The sequence below is a fragment of the Procambarus clarkii genome, chromosome 31, assembly GCF_040958095.1.
Source record: "Procambarus clarkii isolate CNS0578487 chromosome 31, FALCON_Pclarkii_2.0, whole genome shotgun sequence".
Classification (NCBI taxonomy): Eukaryota; Metazoa; Arthropoda; class Malacostraca; order Decapoda; family Cambaridae; genus Procambarus; species Procambarus clarkii.
The window spans coordinates 21359585-21379038 of NC_091180.1; the positions used below are offsets into that span (position 1 = coordinate 21359585).

The 19454-nt window shown below is 36.8% G+C and overlaps 1 protein-coding gene across 5 annotated transcripts in view; it reads left to right on the forward strand.

The window, feature by feature from the left end:
* Stat92E (Signal transducer and transcription activator Stat92E) overlaps positions 1 to 18131 on the forward strand; it is an 83823-nt gene extending 65692 nt beyond the window's left edge. For all 5 annotated transcript variants that reach the window (XM_045743279.2, XM_045743278.2, XM_045743277.2 and 2 more), the window contains one exon: positions 13460 to 18131. In XM_045743279.2, the coding sequence (XP_045599235.1) occupies positions 13460 to 13571 (112 nt within the window). In that variant the 3' untranslated portion in view covers positions 13572 to 18131. The remainder of the gene's footprint in view (positions 1 to 13459) is intronic.
* The last annotated feature ends 1323 nt before the right edge of the window (positions 18132 to 19454 follow it).

Sequence of the window (19454 nt, forward strand, 5' to 3'; positions counted from 1 at the left end):
TTGCAACTTGTGGTAATGGTGTTCACACACTTGTGGGCCTCTCCTTCAAATCACAATGGTTATCATTGTGATTTCAAATCATTGATATATCAGTGAGAAAATAATTTTGAGGCAATTAGGTGACTAAAAAATCCTGGTTGGGCTCCAGTTTAGGACCTCTAGAACCTCCCAATGAATTCAGTAAAGTTCCGGGTTGGTCGGCTTTTGTCCTATGGTCAGCTTTTTATCAAGCGGGTTAAGGAAGGCATCTGGAAATCACCAGAAAACTGGTTCAGGTCACTCCATTGCTCAAAAGGATATTTTCATTTATATATCATGCATGTTGCTTTTTTTGTGTTGTGAATGAGCCAGAGCTAAAGAGCTAGATCTCCCTTCCCTTTCTGTTTTCACAATTAAGCAACCACAGTTAGGTCACTTGTGACAATGGAAGATGAGAACTAAATACTTAACATTTGAAGATATTCAGGGGAATAGATTGGATAGTGATGTTTTCCAGATGAAGGAAAACAAAACAAGCTGGGCACAGGCAGAAGGTGAATCCTAAATGAACCAGCGAAATGTAAGGAATTATTTGTATTCTTAAGCTCGGCAAAGAAACAACGAATTTGTGCCTGGGGTGACAGAAGCATTCACCATTTACATCTTCCAGTGCAAGTATGATAGAGTTTTGAACATCAAAAGGTATGAATGCACCAGGTACAATTACCAGAAGATGGGGCTATGGAACTGAATGTCAGTCCCCATAGACAGGTGTCTTCATGCATTCCCCACTCCTACACACAAGCCTCATTTCCTTACTCAACCCTCATGCCAGTCAGGGGTTGACTTGCAATACAATCTTAATGCCTTCACATAAACCTTGTACACCTTCTTTACTTACTGTACATATATTGTCTTATTGAGCAGCATGTTTCTGTCTAGACAGCCATACTTTGTCTTTTAGTTGAATTTTATGCAACTTGTGTAAATGTTTTAGTAATCAAAATTTAGGAATATTCTGTTCATCATTGGATCATACACTACTAAAAAATACTTGTCAGGAGTGTTATTTGTATTTGTGTTTGATAATATAAATATTATATAAAGATTAGAGCAAGTACTTCCATGTTTTGAGTGTAAATTCTGTGCTTGTTACCACTTCCACTTGCTGTGTTAATAACAAATTTTGTTAGAAAATGTAATCTGGTACCACTTTTCAACTATTACTGTATGAAGGGTGATTAGAGCACAAAGTGTGCCGACTTTGTAGAGGAACATTAAGTCGAACGTTGATTTTCCTAAAAATGAAGTTGGCCTTTACAGTCAACATGCCATATTGAATAATGTCTAATCTCTACTTGGCATTTCTCTAGATCAAAGTATCATCTCTCATGTTGTGACTGGTTTTAAGTAATAATGCTTAAAGTTTCTACCAATAGACATTAAAATACTTGACGTAATAATAATACTCTTATACTTTAGCATACGGTTTAGTTCTGTGATTGGTATTAGTCATTTTAGTTCTCAGCTAAAGAATGTTAGGTTTGTTTCAGTAATTGGAGTAAATTTTTTTTTGAAATGAGGATTTATTTAAATTTCTTCTTATTGCATCTTGATTATCTTGAAAAAGTACAGTACAGAAATTTTGTGGCCCCAGGAAATAGGAAATAGGCAGTTTTAAGTACAGTATTTAATTTCCAAACCTAAAAACTTAAGATTTAGTTTTTGCAAGTAAAAACGGTAATATTTTATATTTAATAGGAAACAAGAGCAAAAATCCTTACTATTGTATTTAAATGTTTTTACATGCAGCTTAATGCACAAACCAAATTTTTAATTCAGTATTATGAAATTGTGATGTTTTCTGTAATTGTAAGATTAAAATTAGAAATAATACTTAATAAATGTTTAAATGGAAAAAAATGATAAGAGCTGCCAAAGAAATAGCAGTTAATGATCTCAGCGTTTTGTTATGCATTCCGTCATGAAAACATGAATATAACAATTGCTTAATGGTGTATGGTTTGCTTTTATTGGAATTTGTCGAGTGAAGTTTAGTCTGTGTGTTGACGTGTTCATTTTAAGTTCTCTTTGTTTAAATTTTAGGGAATTTATGAATGATGGCTGAAAGTATTAAATGCCTATTAATGATATTGATTTCTTTCATAAATATTTGTAACCATCTTGAGTGAAAGTGAAAGACTACATACTGTATTTTGAGTGTGTGTGTGTGTGTGTGTGTGTGTGTGTGTATGTATGTGTGTATGTATGTATGTATATATATATGTATATATATATATATATATATATATATATATATATATATATATATATATATATATATATATATATATATATATATATATATGTCGTACCTAATAGCCAGAACGCACTTCTCAGCCTACTATGCAAGGCCCGATTTGCCTAATAAGCCAAGTTTTTCTGAATTTATATATTTTTTCTAATTTTTTTTCTTATGAAATGATAAAGCTACCCATTTCATTATGTATGAGGTCAATTTTTTTTTATTGGAGTTAAAATTGACGTAGATATATGACCGAACCTAACCAACCCTACCTAACCTAACCTAACCTATCTTTATAGGTTAGGTTAGGTTAGGTAGCCGAAAAAGTTAGGTTAGGTTAGGTAGGTTAGGTAGTCGAAAAACAATTAATTCATGAAAACTTGGCTTATTAGGCAAATTGGGCGTTGCATAGTAGGCTGAGAAGTGCATTCTGGCTACTAGGTACGACATATATATATATATATATACATATATATACATATATATACATATATATATATATATATGTCGTACCTAGTAGCCAGAATGCACTTCTCAGCCTACTATGCAACGCCCAATTTGCCTAATAAGCCAAGTTTTCATGAATTAATTGTTTTTCGACTACCTAACCTACCTAACCTAACCTAACCTAACTTTTTCGGCTACCTAACCTAACCTAACCTATAAAGATAGGTTAGGTTTGGTTAGGTAGGGTTGGTTAGGTTCGGTCATATATCTACGTCAATTTTAACTCCAATAAATAAAAATTTACCTCATACATAATGAAATGGGTAGCTTTATCATTTCATAAGCAAAAAATTAGAGAAAATATATTAATTCATGAAAACTTGGCTTATTAGGCAAATCGGGCCTTGAATAGTAGACTGAGAAGTGCGTTCTGGCTATTAGGTACGACATATATACAGTATATATATATATATATATATATATATATATATATATATATATGTATGTATGTATGTATGTATGTATGTATGTATGTATGTATGTATGTATGTACATACATACATACATATGAGTGGAGTGCATCAAATTCTGCATACTGTTGGTTGAGAAATTTCCATGCATTGCTCCCATTGTAATATATACTAGGTAAAATGTGTAAGGAATTGCTGTTCCACTCACTCTCCCACTCAGTTGAGAAGGCTCAGTACCTTGTGGTGTAATTTAGTGTGCAAGGATTGCTGCAGCGATATACAAGGAGACATCAATTTCGTCTGCATGACTTTTTTATCAATTTGTATAATTTTTTAAATAGTAATTGTTGAAGTTTGAATAAGCAGTAGATTCTTTTACTGATGAATTTTTTTAAATCATGAAAGTCAATTTTATGATTGACTTATGGTATATGAAAGTCAAGTTGGTGTAGCATTCTATCCTCAACATTCTTGAGGATAGAATGTTGCCGTTATCATAGACTAATTATATTCTTTATACTGTTCTCAATTTTGGGGTGAAGTACAGTATTATATTTAACACTTACAATTTAAGTAGAATTTAAAGTTTCAGTTAATTATATTATAGATTGATTTTAAAATCATGTGTATAGAATTATTATAATTTTTTGTTTGCATTGCAACCCCTGTCTTTCACCCCATCTATTGTCCCTCTCTCTCTCTCCCGCCTTGCATCTCTGTCACACCTATTTGTCATCCCCAGTCATGTCACCCCCATCTGTCACCCCCAGTCATGTCACCCCCATCTGTCATCCCCCATCTGTCATCCCTGTCAATAATGTGTCCAAATATTTACAGCTGCAACCATTCTTTGTTTTGTACTTTAGTGTTGACTATTTATTTTGTGTCATGTTAGATTAAGTTAATGTTTTAGGTTATGCCTAATGTTTTAAGAAAGCCTACTCCTAATTTATTGTTTGAATTGGGCTCAAAATGTCATAAGTGTGCAATATAAAATGAGATTTGTAATTGCCTGTATGCAGTTGTATTCTGAATTAATAATTATCCTGAGATTACAGTACGTAATTACACATTCTATTTTATTATTTGGAAAATATATTGTAAAATATATAACTTAAAAATGTACAAGAATATTTGAGCAGCTGTAAGCCTACAAGTTTTTTATAAATTAAATATTCTATTGTTTAATTTACATGGCAGTACAGTAGTATTTTTCTTGCACTATATGCCATTTAGAAAAAAGCAGATCATAGGACCATCCTTAACCCCAATTAAAGCAGTTCCTTGTCCACTGATGATCTTACCTCACTGCTAAGGCATTCTCTCATTTATAGGGCATTATTTTTTATTTGTAATATGTGTACATGTGCACACTTACCATGTGTGTGTGCATGTATGTATGTTACTGAACTGTATGTGTGTGTATTTATGTATATATTTATAATGTATTCACTTTTTATATACATAAGTAAACACTGTTATTGAAGTTCTCCTATCCTTGAGTACATGACATTTCCTAAAGTTTAGAAAAGCTTAAGAGTATGAAGAAATATAGCCATATATATATACAGTATCAAGAAAGTAATGAAGTTCTTTGATATTATTTTCTGAGAGTTCAACCATTGGTAAAATATGTTCATGGTATTTAGCCATGCCGTCCATGGATTAGCATGATGTGCAATTTGAACGTTTGATGCATATACTTACATTTTCTTAAACCCTGTTTTTGTTTATATATATATATATATATATATATATATATATATATATATATATATAATACTTACTGTGTATATATATAATACCTAATAGGCCAAGTTGCCTAACAAGCCAAATTTTCATTAAATATTATATATGAAAAAAAATTCTTATGGAAATGATAAAGCTTTCCATTACATTATATATGATTAAAAAAAATTATTTTAATAAAACTAACATAGAATTTCATGACACTTAACCTTTCTATCCTAATCTAACATATCCTTCCCTATGTCAGTAATTCATGTTCTTTATGAATTGGAATAAACCAATTTGGAAAGAAATATTTTAAAATAATGAAATTCCACTCTTCTTGTTAGGCAAATCAGGCCTTGCATACTAGGCCAATTAGTGCAGTTCTAGCTATTAGGTATGACATTACACACACATACACACACACACATACACACACACACACACACACACACACACACACACACACACACACACACACACACACACACACACACACACACACACACACACACACACACACACACACAGAACTGAAGGGCAAGAGCTACGAGGAGAGGTTAGAAGCATTAAATATGCCAAAACTAGAAGACAGAAGAAAAAGAGGTGATATGATCACTACATACAAAATAGTAACAGGAATTGATAAAATCGACAGGGAAGACTTCCTGAGACCTGGAACTTCAAGAACAAGAGGTCATAGATTTAAACTAGCTAAACACAGATGCCGAAGAAATATAAGAAAATTCACCTTCGCAAATAGAGTGGTAGACGGTTGGAACAAGTTAAGTGAGAAGGTGGTGGAGGCCAAGACCGTCAGTAGTTTCAAAGCGTTATATGACAGAGTGCTGGGAAGACGGGACACCACGAGCGTAGCTCTCATCCTGTAACTACACTTAGGTAATTACACACACACACACACACACACACACCAACCAGCCAGCCATGTTTTAGAAAAATTATATATTTTTCTAAAAAAAAAAATAGGGAATGATAAACCTTTTCATTATATTATGTATGATTTTACTTCTCTGTGGGGAGTCCCGTCGGCTTCCTAAAGCTATCTGAACCACTATATTATAGTACCACTATATTAGTTTGGGGGTCATCAGTCTCAGGAGTGCTTATGCCAACTGGGGACCACAAGCCAGAACCTGACCCCCTCAGAGAGGCACAGTGAACAATGACCTATGAGCACTTTACATTTAAAGTATGTCATAATTGTCATCAACCAGGGAAGGACCCAGAGAGGTAGGCGAATCAAAACAGACCACTGTAGTTAAATTGTGCAAGCTATGCCCTCAAGAGAGCAAAATAACACCCCAGGAAAAAATACAAACAAGCAACACATCATCCAACTAGCCCCAACCTCTGCAGGGGAGGGGAGCCTGCCTGGGTGAGCCGGCAATCCACCACTCCAGTTCTCGAACTGATGTGCTGGTGGTTGGATGTCACCTCTGGCTTCTGTTTCCTGTTCTAAATTTTTGCCTTGTGAAGCTGTTCCTATACAGCTGTTGCCTGTTGGGTCAGACACACCTGTGACCCGGAGTCTTGCAGGACTTGTTCTCCACTTGTGCTCCAATTTACTCATCCCTTTTCTGTGGGGAGCCCCTACGGCTCCCAGGAACTTATCGGGCTAATGTATGTTATATTAGATCGGGACATTAGACATGGAGTTCAGACCTATCAGGGACCAGTGCCAGAATTTGGCCCCTATGGAGAGGTTTCAGAGAACAATGGCCCAGGAAAACCCCCTTGTGGTTGGGGGTTTTCCTTATCTGCCATCGACCGGGGTTAGGCACCCAGAAAGGTAAGCATAACAAAACAAACCCCACATGGTAAGAAACTAAAGAAAAACCTAACAGAGAGGTAGAAACTCCCTACAATCCCAAGGAAACAAGCAAACATCACACTTTACTGCCGCGCTGCTCGTTCGTGTACCCCTCCCCTCCCTGGAAGAGGGAGGGGGGGCCCCGGACCTCACCGCGCTGGCTTCCTAGCACCAGTTCGTAAGCTAATGTCAACTGGGACAGCCGCTTCTCTGGCCTCAGTTTCTTTGGTGGTGGTCTTGCCTTCGTGGCGCTCATTGCTGTGTTTGTGTTGTGCAGTGTCCAGGTGTTCCTCATCAGTACCGGAGCTGCATGCACTTAGGGGCTTCCTTCCCTAAGCACCCTGTGAGTACTGCCCCTGCGTGACAGGATTAACTTCCCTGGGGCGTTCGGGTACCATACCCGTAGAGGTTCTTGCTGCTCGACATTTGCCTCGCCCTTGGGGGGCCAGCTGGGGCTTGGGACCCTTGTTTGGCCAAGGGTAGGGACTGGTTTTGTGCTGGTTAGGGCGTTAAGATGTTGCGCGGCCTGCCACCTATGCGGCGACCGGTTCCTGTTGCCTGTGGGGACGGTGTACTTTTGCATGGTTTTTCTTTTGTTTTTATTTTCATTTGCCTGGTGGGGGTCTGCCTAGTGTGGCTATAGTTCCACTGGTAGTGTTTGGTGGCCTTCTTCTAGGCATCTACCCCTTGTTAGCTTGGGTGCTAATCGGTAAGCAACATCTTGCCCGGGCTTCCTGTAGCAGTCAGTCTACAGGCCCTGGAAAACCCTGTCGGAGCTCGGTGGACCATTGGATGTGTCTTCCAGGTTCCATCCCGTCTTGTGCGGGTTCGTTGGTTGCTGTGCCCTTGTCTCAGAGTGACGGTCGCCACTTTTACCTCGGTCATGCTGCCTGTTGGGTCATTGACACCCTGACCCGGAGTCTTGCGAGATGTGTTCTCTGCTTGTTCTCCAGTGCTCTCCTGATGTCATTACTGTTCAGAGTACAGGCAGCATCCGCGTTGCAAGCTCAGTTTAGGTTGCTGCAACACGCTAGGTTGGTTCTCACTCAGATGCCCTGGAGGCTGGAGGTTTTGGTTAGGTGCTGTTCACCCCTTTCCCTCCCTGTTCCCGGCTCCTGACCGTCTGCAGGTTTCAGGGTCAGGTAGGGGCTTAGTTGGGGCCGAGACTCTGGCGGCTAAGGGGGCTGCCCCGTTCAGATTGGGGACGGAGGTTTTCAAGCCGGTTCCTCCTGCCAAGGCTTCTGGGTTTTACCAGCGGCCCTTTCTTTGCTGCCTTTTCCCTGGACTTTTCCTTTTCTTTAAGGGCAGAGGGCGGCTTTGCCCCCGGGGCCTCTGTTGCGGGTTCCTGGGGCTGTCGGGGATGTTTGCGAGCCTCTGAGTGAGCCCCGGAGGCTCCCTGGCAACTCTCCCTCCCACCGGTTGGCATTTTTTTTTGCGTTGGTTGAAGCTTAGCTTCTGAACTGGTGCTAGACAGACGGCGCGGTGAGGTCTGGGCCCCACCCCCCTGCCCCTCTTGGGGAGGGAAGGGCTGCACGGCAGTAAAGTGTGATGTTTGTTTGTTTGCTTCTTTCCTTGGGATTGTAGGGAGTTTCTACCTCTCTTCGTTTTTTTTGTTTTAGTTTTTTACCATGTGGGGTTTGTTTTGTTAGGCCCTGGTCGTTGGCAGATAAGGAATACCCCCAACCACAAGGGGCTTTTCCTGAAAGCCCTTTTTCATTGCTCCCTGAAACCCCTCTGACGGGCCAGGTTCTGGCGAAATCATCGATAGATATTATTCTATGTCCCTTATTGTAGTGCTTATCTGGTAATATGTTCAGGATTATTTTGGTTACCATTGCCTATTTCCAACCATTATAATAATGGTTGTCACTGTCATCATCATTACAAGTCCAGGACCATTACTGTAATTACAATTGATACTTCCACTACTGTTATCACAATATTTTTCACTCATATTTATGAACTTACTGAATCAAGATTTTTGCTCTGTACAACTTAATATGTATTTTCTAATTTAAAAGATTGATTTAAGTTATTGAGCAGGATGATGCCAATACCCTCCAAAATCTAATGGCAATATTAAGTAAATTGTTGAGGTATAAAAGTCTTGCAGGTGTTGGTATGGTGATGTATACATTAAAGACTTTTGAGATTTAAAATAGTGTGAGAAACTAGTTGGGTAAATATTTATTGCAGATTCGTGTATGACAGTCCAACCCTTCCTCATTCTTATGTGAAAATTTTGTCATTAACTATGCTTTAAAAGTAATTTGTTGAAATTTCTGAGGGAGGATAAAGTACAATGTAAACTGCAGGGGTGTCAAAAATCCTCTGCTATTGCGGGCTACATTTCATATGACTACGTGATGCAGGCCACGGCAAGGATGACTTCTCCCCTCCAAGGGCAAGAGTGGTGCATTCAAAATGGAAAACAGTAATAATAATAATAATAAAATAATACCTATAATAATTACCTATGTTACTTGGAATTGCTGCTTTCTTACACCTGTCTAATGCATTGCATCATATTTTGAAGTAAATGAATTGGTGACAGTAAACTTTAGTATTGAATTCATGTGTGCATATGTAAGTTGAGAATGTTGAGTTTTTTTTTAATATTACAGAAAACAGCTATTCATGTACGTATGTGCAGTTGAAGTAGCAAGTGCACTGCCGTCCCCATATAAAGGGGCGGGAGGCCGCATGCTTGACACCCCGGGTGTATACGAAGTATTTTATGCAGCGATAGTTTTTTTCTAGTTTGGGTAAATAATGTTAAAATATTGACCGATTCACTATTTCATAACTGCCTCTTTTTTTTTTTTTTTTTTTGACTAAAATTTGATGTGTAGGTACTATTCTTGTAGTGGAGCTGCAGTTCTGCAAGTACTTTTGGTATCAAAGTAATATAATGACTATTTGGTATATGTTTATAACGTGTAACGTTACGTGTAACAACTAAGGAGAATATAGAAATTGATTAATTAATGAAGTATTTTTGTTAATTAGTTTAGTTATGAAATCAGGATACAGTAGTTAAGAAATGTGTACAAATATTATATTATTTTTAACAAGTAAGGTAATTTAAATAAAAAGAAAAGTAATGAAATATAAAAAAGGATAGGGGTAGAAAATAAATTATGAATTAAAAACTAGAAATGGGTAATTTTGTATATATTGTATACATATATAATATCTCTGGATTGTATAGGGATGCAGTATAAAGTATTTCTTAAATATAGTTGTTGGGCATGGTCAATTTTTGTTTTAATCAGTTTGTATAGTTTTAGCCAAGGGGCACAGATATAGATATTTATCAGGGGAAAGTGCCAAGCCATAGCCAAGAGGCAGGTAATAGAAATAATCATGATAAAATTCTTTAGACGAGAAAATGTTGATCATATTCAGAGAAAGTGGTTCAATGTGAAATAAAGGGGAATAACTTTCTTTCTGTACCTTTGACACTAAGAAATAGAGAAGCAAACTGAAAGGATTACCATGTGGATAGATTCTTTGTTACCACATGTGTGAACAAAATCTAACATGCATCATGTTTTGGTATTTGTCATATTGTAAATATTTTATTTAATGAAAATAAATTATATATATATATATTATATATAAAATGTGTGTAAATCAAATGTGTGTAAATCATGAAAATTAACACATGAACAATGTGACAGTGCCAGACCACAAAGGAAGGATTAAGACAGAAATGTCTTTAAATACTTTCGTAATTAATAACACTGTACATCTTCAGAAGGATAGATATACAGAACAGTAGGTTAAATATATATAGGCAAGAAAGAGGTGAGGTGAGGTAGAATGTCTTTAATGAGATATTGGATATTAATAAGGCATTAGTGAGATCTTTACAAGGTATTTACAAAATACCCCTTGTAAAGACAGTAATAAATTCTGTGTAGGGCAAACATCTAAAGATTTGAGATTTAAAATTTCGCAACATAAATACTGTACTCTGTAACACACGGCCAATTGTCTAATGCTTCGTTTGTTCATTTGTCAGAAACTTCTCACCAAATTGATTGGGAGATTGCTTCTTCAATAATGAATTGCAAAAGCATTTTGAATAGGAACATGATTGCATCTGCTTTAGTACAGATTACAAAAATATTGTAATTTGAAAATTAGCAGTGGTTTGTATATCCATTTTTGATTGATCAGTTAAAGGGCTATTTGAGTAGGATCATTGATTAACATTTCTCACTAATACGTTATTGATTTAATATCCATTATCTCTTTTAAGAAATTTACCTAACCTTACTTCACCTCTTTCCTGTCTATAAATATCCATCCTACTGATCTGTAAATCTATCCTTCTCAAGATGTATAATATTACTAAATACAAAAATACTTAAGGAAATTAAATACACACACACATACACACACTACACATACTACACATACACACACTACACATACTACACATACACACACTACACACATACACACACTACACACATACACTACACCACACGCACACTACACCACACCACACGCACACTACACCACACACACGCACACTACACCACACACACGCACATTACACTACACGCACACTACACCACACACACACACACACACACACACACACACACACACACACACACACACTACACCACACACACACACTACACACACACACACTACACACACACACTACACACACACACACTACACACACACACACACTACACACACATGCAGTATATATAGTATATATATATGTGCATCTCATATTTTTATATTGCCAATATTTTGTTTTTTATCACTTGCAAATTTTTATTATTTCAACTTGTGTATATTATGTCCGTGCCAAACATTTATGCTGCTTTTTATGCTTTTTTTATCAAAATATTTTGTAGTAAAATTATCTTTAGAATATATACAGCTTTGCAAAATGAACATTTAGGTCAGATTGAGTTGTTGTTGAATAAGCTGTCAGTTTTGTTTGTGGACTATATAATATATATATATATATATATATATATATATATATATATATATATATATATATATATATATATATATATATATATATATAGTATATATATATATATATGTATATGTATATGTAAGCTATGCTGTAATTTGGAATAAACATTTGACTCACAGCATGCTGTTCTAACCCTTACCTTTTATATCCCAAACTCTTACATCAATGTATATTTTTTAATGTTTCTAGCATTTTGTGATTGTGGCATGACTGGAATTGGAAAGACAAAATTAAGTTATCATGAAATTTGATACCGTATCATTTAGGCACTTTATAAAATGATTATTCTGGGTGTTGTGGTAAAGTTGAAGTGTCCAGTGTTGTGACATTCCATGTGCAGCACTTGCTTAGAGGATAGAGAATCTGTCAGTCACAAGCAGTAGAAACAAGTCAACAGAGTTTTTGTTTTGTATGTATGAGCCCAATAAAGTGCTAAATAACTCTTCGTAAATATAGTGACAATGGGTACAGCAGAATCTATGTCTATCCTTTCAGCAAAGAGCTGCAGATTCTTTCCCTCTGTTGACTTGGATCAGTTTGCTCATAAGTGGGGAGAGGGTACCCTGCATGCTGTACATAATTGTGGCCATAATGCACTAGTGCCATTCTCAGTTGCTTAACTCTGGCACAATGTTGGACTAGTTATTGTCTATTGTAGCAACATTTGTCATTTGTCACAATTATCAAGAGTAGCCGATACATTTTTGTTGACATTTGTGGCAGATTTTGCATAATCATCTAAAGCTCATCTAAGTGTAATGAGTGAGTGAGTCTGGCCAGTGCAGTTCAATGGCTCCCTTCTTCCCACTTTTGGACCTATCAGTATCATCCCCACAGCCAGCATGGTAGGAACAACAACAAAAATGCATCTGAACTTAGTTTTGTAACTTTTGTATATAAATAGCGGAAAACTTAGGTGCCATTACGGAGTGCTGACCACTGAAACGTGCTAACATATACAGTAGTTTAGCCTGGCAAGCCCATCACATCCCTTCCCTAGCAGTATGAGCTTGATGCTGCAACTACAATCCCATAAAGTCCTTTTAGAGTTGTTATACTTAGAATTTAACTGACATTCCAGTATTTTGCCCTAATCATTTAAATTTATCCTTTACTATTATTGTTGCAGAATTTGTAAATATGTTAGGTGTCAAAATATACTCTCCTCTGATGGCTTCAGTAGGTTTCCTTGACAGTTTTGAGCCCATTTTTTTCCCCTAAAAAATCTGTATCCCCCTGTTATGTTCTCATGGACCTACAGCAGAATGATAATAAAATATCATGGTTAATCATGGTGTTGCCAAGTTAACTAATGACAACTTTGGAATAATTTTGATAGACACAGCAACTGAAGATACAAGAATAACTTTCTGCTCAAAACTTACTTGTTTTGAGGATTTGGCTCTTCATTCTTCATTATGTAGTCTAGTAGAAAACATTTCATCCAAACTTTTTGCAAGTTTGACAGGGTTGTAATAAGATTAACCATATGATAACTGATGTGGGATTAAAGATACATGAAGTCAAATTAATTTGAAGGCTCATAATTTTTAGTTAATGGTGCTGGTTGTGGTGTGTATGGTGGTGGTGGTAATGGTGGTGGTGGTGGTGGTGGTGGGTTGTAACTCTCACTGCTGCTGCTGCTGTGTTGTGACTGACACATTTCTCTCTCCACACAGAATGCCCTACAACGACACTGATTATCCCGACATCCTCGATAACCTGCCAGAACCAGACTTCACTGATATCAACCTCGACTTCCTCCCACCCAACTTTATGAAGCTTCAGTGAAGTTGTTAAATGTAGCATCTGTTCTTTTTTTCCAATATTATCTTGGAAATGAAGTGATTGAAGGGGCAGGAGCCATCAGTATCATTGGAGAACCAGGAAATAGTCAAAACTGAATTTATATTTTTCATTAAAATTTGATTAAATTCATACTTTATTTTTATTGAAATGCTATGTGATGCAATTGTCAATTTGATTTGTCTTTAATACCAGAAAGCAACAGCATGTTGAAAATAATTTAAAGGATGAACTTTTACTGTTATACACAGTAAGTATGTTAGATTTATGTTGTTGCCCCAAGTTTGTGAACTCTTTATACAAAGATTATATGATATAAAATTACAACATTTCCACAGTACTAAGGTATCCATGTGAAAAGCAAGCCAAGAAACACGTCATTGTAGTTGTGGATCAAATAAAATGTGATTAGGGTTTTGCAAATATTTTATGTAATACATATAAATTTCTTATTCAATATTCACTGGATATTTTGGTTACTTTTTCCTTTTATTTGGATGGATTGCTTGGTGCTTGCACTGTTTTGAGATGTATTTTGCACTTGCATAGCAAAGGGAGAGATGGATTTTGGAATCAATCATGGTCAAAGTGTAATTTACCTCATTTGGATTTTTATTAAACAAATTTGTCAATGAGGAATACAAGGAAATAATTGTTATTCATAATGTTTTTGTTATTTTTGTTAGATTGAAAGTGTAAGTATGGTTAGCTTATGTTTTCACTTTTATGATTATTGTTTTGTAAATGAAATGCTGTTAACTCCTATATAAACAAAATACAATTGGTTGTTCAGACTTCATTAGTAGGTACCCGGGGGTGTTTGCTCACACCAACATAAAAATAAATGACAAAGAATTACTTTATAGTTTTAAGTAATTTAACATAAATTTGTCGATCTTTTGTATTGTGCATGACATGTTGGTACATGATATGTCTTTGAGTTTAACTTAAGCATTTGTGCAGTGTTTTCTGTGGTTTCCTGTACTCTCCAAGAGGAAGAAAATGATTCTTCCTCTAACTCGAGCAGGATTGCTGGAACTTTGGGTCTCGCTCAGTGATTCAGTAAGGTACTAGAGAGATTTGAAATATTATTGTTGCCAACTGTGAAATGTGAGGATTAATGCTTGGAGGGAAGTTGAAACACTCCAGGGTACTAATGTAGGGTTAAAGTATCTTAAGAAATATTTCTATCATGTATGATGCTTTGTATATTAAGAGAAGACTGGTTCTTGTAGAATCTTTGTCTGATGTTATGTTTTTCTGTAAAAAAAAATTTATGTACAGTAAAGGATGGATGTACAGTATTAATAAATTTTATATTACAGTACTAGGGTAGAAAGTGCCTGAACAACATGTTTGAAGAGCTTTTAGAATCTTGAAATTTTTAATTATGGTTATAAAGGAGTTGTGGAGGTACTTTTGAGGGAGTTATTAACAGGAACTGCCTCCTGTTAACCGAGGTTAACAGGAACTGCCTCCTGTTAACCGAGGTTAACAGGAGGGAGGTATATTCTACGTAAATTGTTGCTGATTTTACAGTAGAAGGAAAGGTTGTCTTGACTAGATGATATGGCTTGAAACTAAAGAGAGACAAAATGTTATTGTCAGTACTCAAGTGTATCTGCACATGACTAATATGCTTTGTTAAAGCAGTTTGGGAAAGTTGCTAGCAATTAATCCTTTTATCTTTAAACCAAGATGGTATTATCTGAGGTAATGTACATTATTATGTGAAGAAGATTGTTAAGGTGTGTATGAGCTTGGAAAAAGCAGAAGAGGAAGTTAACAAGGAAGGATGTGGGAGAGTGATGACCATGAGATGAGTTACCCAAGTTCTGTTAAATGCTGAGAAATGATTCTATGTAGGAAGTAGTGCAGGTGCAAGAGTTTTGTAATAAGTGACTGGCTGGATGTTAATGTAGGTGTATGCTAGGGTTGTGTGATGTCACTTTGGTTTTTCTATACTGAATACTAAGAATATTAGAGAAAGGTATTGACCTAGTATACATGTGCTGTAACTGGAGTATGCCAGATTGATTGTATGTATATGATACAGTTCTTTTAGTATAATGAGAAATGTTGACTAGTTAAACATAAGAGAGAAATGTTGAAAGTAACTGTGAAAAGAAAGTGAAGTTATGGTAGTGAAGAGAGGTTGAGAGTAAGGGAAGCCAAGGAAGGAAGGTGTCTGGTGCAATCAAGTCCCCGGTGAGAAACAACAAGATACAACCAGAGGGCTTGATCTGTGGACAGATGGGAAACAATGGTATGTGATATGAAAATAATTAAGATTTAGAGCAGTAGAAATGGAAAAATCTGAGAAGTATGTATGGTATTAGAATAGATATAGTAAAGATGATCTGGAGGAATTAGCAGTACAAATGTTGATAAATGGCAAGATACAGGAGAACATACCAAAATGGTTTGGACATGCCAACTGAATGGATTATGGTGGACTGGTGAATTATGTGTATTAAAGTGAATTTCAGAGTATGGTGAACGAAAAGACTATGATGGACATGATGATCGAGTGTGAGAGAGGAAGTGGGGATTGAGAGTGAGCGATGCATGGAATATGGTGAGAGGTAAGACGGTGTGAGAGAGGTTTTGTAAGGTGGGAGTGAATGTACTTGTTTATTTGTGTATATGCCAGTTGACAAGGAGCATTGTACCCTGGTGCTGCTGTAGGTGACTGCTGTTATGGCAGTGTGTGTGTGTGTGTGTTTATCCGTGATTTTCTGTAGTGTGCATGACAGTGAATGGAGAAGTGCATGATTGTTGTTTTATGAATATACTGTATGTAACTTTCTTTCATTATATTCCCCATTTTCTTAAGGTTGATGTCTTCCCACCCCATGTAAATGGAAAATGAAGTAATGATGATAATTAATGTATGAGAAAATTAAAGGGGTATGTAGCTTATTTAAAATGTACAGTTAATCTTATGTAGGTGAGGATGGTGGAATATAGGCATTTTTTTTTCTTTTTTTTTCTTTTTTTCTTTTTTTTTTTAAGGAATACACATGTGATTCCTTAATCACACTACATCTAAGATTTAATTTGACAAAGTCATATGTTTGGAAGCGATATTTTATTTTTCCTCTTCTCTCATATTTTCAAGCAGATGTATAATACTTTATCTGTAGAATATTAACCACTGAATATTGGATTGTTTGAACTGGGGCTGCATCAGTGTTTGACGATGTTGAGGCTCAACATATGAGTACCTAGTACCGTATGTTAGTTTAGGAACAGTGCACAAGTGCCACTTGAATGGCCTGACACAATTTTTCCAGTCAACTATACATTTAGGTTAATGTGTCAATGAGTATCGCATGTACATACTTAATTGTTGGCCCAATTTATAACAAAAATCTCTCGCCACTTTGTAATAGGAAGATGGAAATGTCATTGGCTTAGTTACATGTCGGTCACACAGGACTAACTCTTGTAATGGAACACCGTCCAGATTGCATTGTTATGCTCATAGTCATCCATCTTTCGGTTGAATGTCCTGACTTTTGGGGGTGACTGTTTTGTTTTGTCGTTGTTCCTATATGCCAGCCTACAGAAAGTGTGTATGCAAGAATAGTAGTGACATGAGAACATTGATGGGAAGAAAAGGTAGGAGCAGTGCTAGAGCAGACAAAGTGTTGGAAGAAAGACAGAAAATGTCAGGGAAAAGCTTGCTTAAAAGTAATGTACTGTATTGCATAGATATGATGTACATGTAATTATTTAAGGTGAGGGAAGAAGACTGCTTGGATTACATTCATGGATAGTAGTAAATATCACTATAGATGTACTGTACTGTCAGTAGATGGTTAAACAATATATTTTTAACTAAAAAATATGCACGGTTGTTTTAAGATAAAATTAATTTAATTCCCAGCATAAGCATATACAGTATATATATCTTAAGCCTAACCATAAACAGCACAGAGGTGTGTGTGTGCACTATATCTCTCAATTGGAGTAGTGTATTTTTATTAAAGTTCATATTTTCTGGGAGGTGCAGTATTTGAAATCTCCAAAGTGGGCTGACAAATAAAAGTGAGTTTCATCTTTGAGGAAGAAGTGCACAAGTAACAAGTATTTTATGAATGGAACACATGCAATGTTCTGTAAAATAAACAAAAAGCACCACGAAGTTCTAAATATTAAGGGTTCAGAGCAGCAAATGTTAAGGTAGCTTAATGAGTTTCCAGTACTGAATGGTATTGCAAATTTTGAATAACAATTCAAATGAAAAGACAAGCAGAAGTAAATGATTAATATGAAAATTGGCCTTGCTGTACTAAAGATATTAGGTTATGTGAAGGAAAGATTGATGCTTGTTGTGCAGTCTGGCTATGGTAACAGGCTTGGAATAGCTGACCAGTTAGTTGCTTGTGAGAACAGGCCTCAAATACTTTGAGAGCTTTATTATGTATTTGAATTGAAGTACTGTATCAAGATGGTACAGTACTTAATAATACAAAATAAATTGTCCATTTGTTAGTCCTATACAACATACTGAATTAAAATAAATTGTATTTGAAGTTTGTTAAATTGTTTCTTTTGGGTGAAAGGTACTGTTTGGTGTTGGACCAGTCCCAGGTTTGTCTGTGGTTGATCAGGCAGTTGTGTGGCAGTCTCAACTTTGCCTGCATGGTGTTTTGCCTGGGCAGGGTTTGGCTTCAGAAGTTGTACCGATTCCCTGGATTTCGCCCATTTCACCAATATTCGGACCATCAGGTTTGAGCCCCATTTGCCCTGCGTAAGCTTCCTCAAACATTTTGGGGTTCAGTTTCGTGGCATCATCCTTTCTCCATTGTTCAATGTATTCACGGTCTCCTTGGCTCTCCAGTGGTTTTGTTACCTTCCCTCTCCAAGGGATGGGTTTTGTTACTAGGGCTCAATAAGCCTCCCAGGGATGTTGGTTGGGTCCAGTCCTTTGGGCATTCAACATGTGTGAACTTGTGGCAGTGTGGCAGGCCTTTAGAGGGATTATCTTCCTCGGTGCTTTGTTCTCCAACTCCATTCTGACTGCTTCCCAGTGGTTAATTCACTGAACTGCGGGGGCTGCTTCAGTCCTTTCACCTTTGGAGTTGTACTCTTCGTTTAACTCGCCTTGTGACTTCTCGGGTTATGGTTGTCTGTGCAGTTCACATGCATGAAGGGTCAAGCAATCTCACAGATGGTATGTGGGTTTTTTCCAGAGTGGACTGTCGATGCTCCTTGGTGGTCAGCTCGGTCTTCGTTTCTGGCTCTCGTGGCTTGGTGTCCAAACCCGGACATTTTTCTGCAGCTCTTCCTCTTTCAGCAAATTGACCCAGTGAAATGTACCTTATACTTTGTACAAGGTACATTGCTGGTTCAACCTTCTCTGCCAATCTATGTGGTTGAAGGTTTTGAGGTGGATCTACCACCATTTGTATGGTGCGCAGGTCGCAGAGTTGATGGAGTTTCACCTGTGTCTGTCATCATGGTGCCAGTATGAAGTTTCCTGGTGCTCCTTTCATCTCTGTCTCTCATCATTGTATTTCTTCTGTGCCTGTTCTAGTGGTTTTGTATTCTTTGTCTTTGTTGTTTGTCGACTGGCATCTCATGCCTCATGCTATTGCCTCTTCTCGCTCGGCTTTGGCGGAGCCACTTTTGCTGGCATTTAACATAGAAGTTTTCTTGGAACTATTTCTCAAGTTTTATCAAGTTTTCTTTCACCTCTGACTGGCACATGCTCCTTCTGAGCCATCTTGGTCCCTTAATAACTATTGGTGTTTTATGAACTGAGGGCAGGAAAGAATGCCCCTTCGGCCTGGATACTCCTCTAAAGACTCTGGCCTCCAATTTTCACGATGGGAAGCTACATGCTCTCTGGAGATGTAG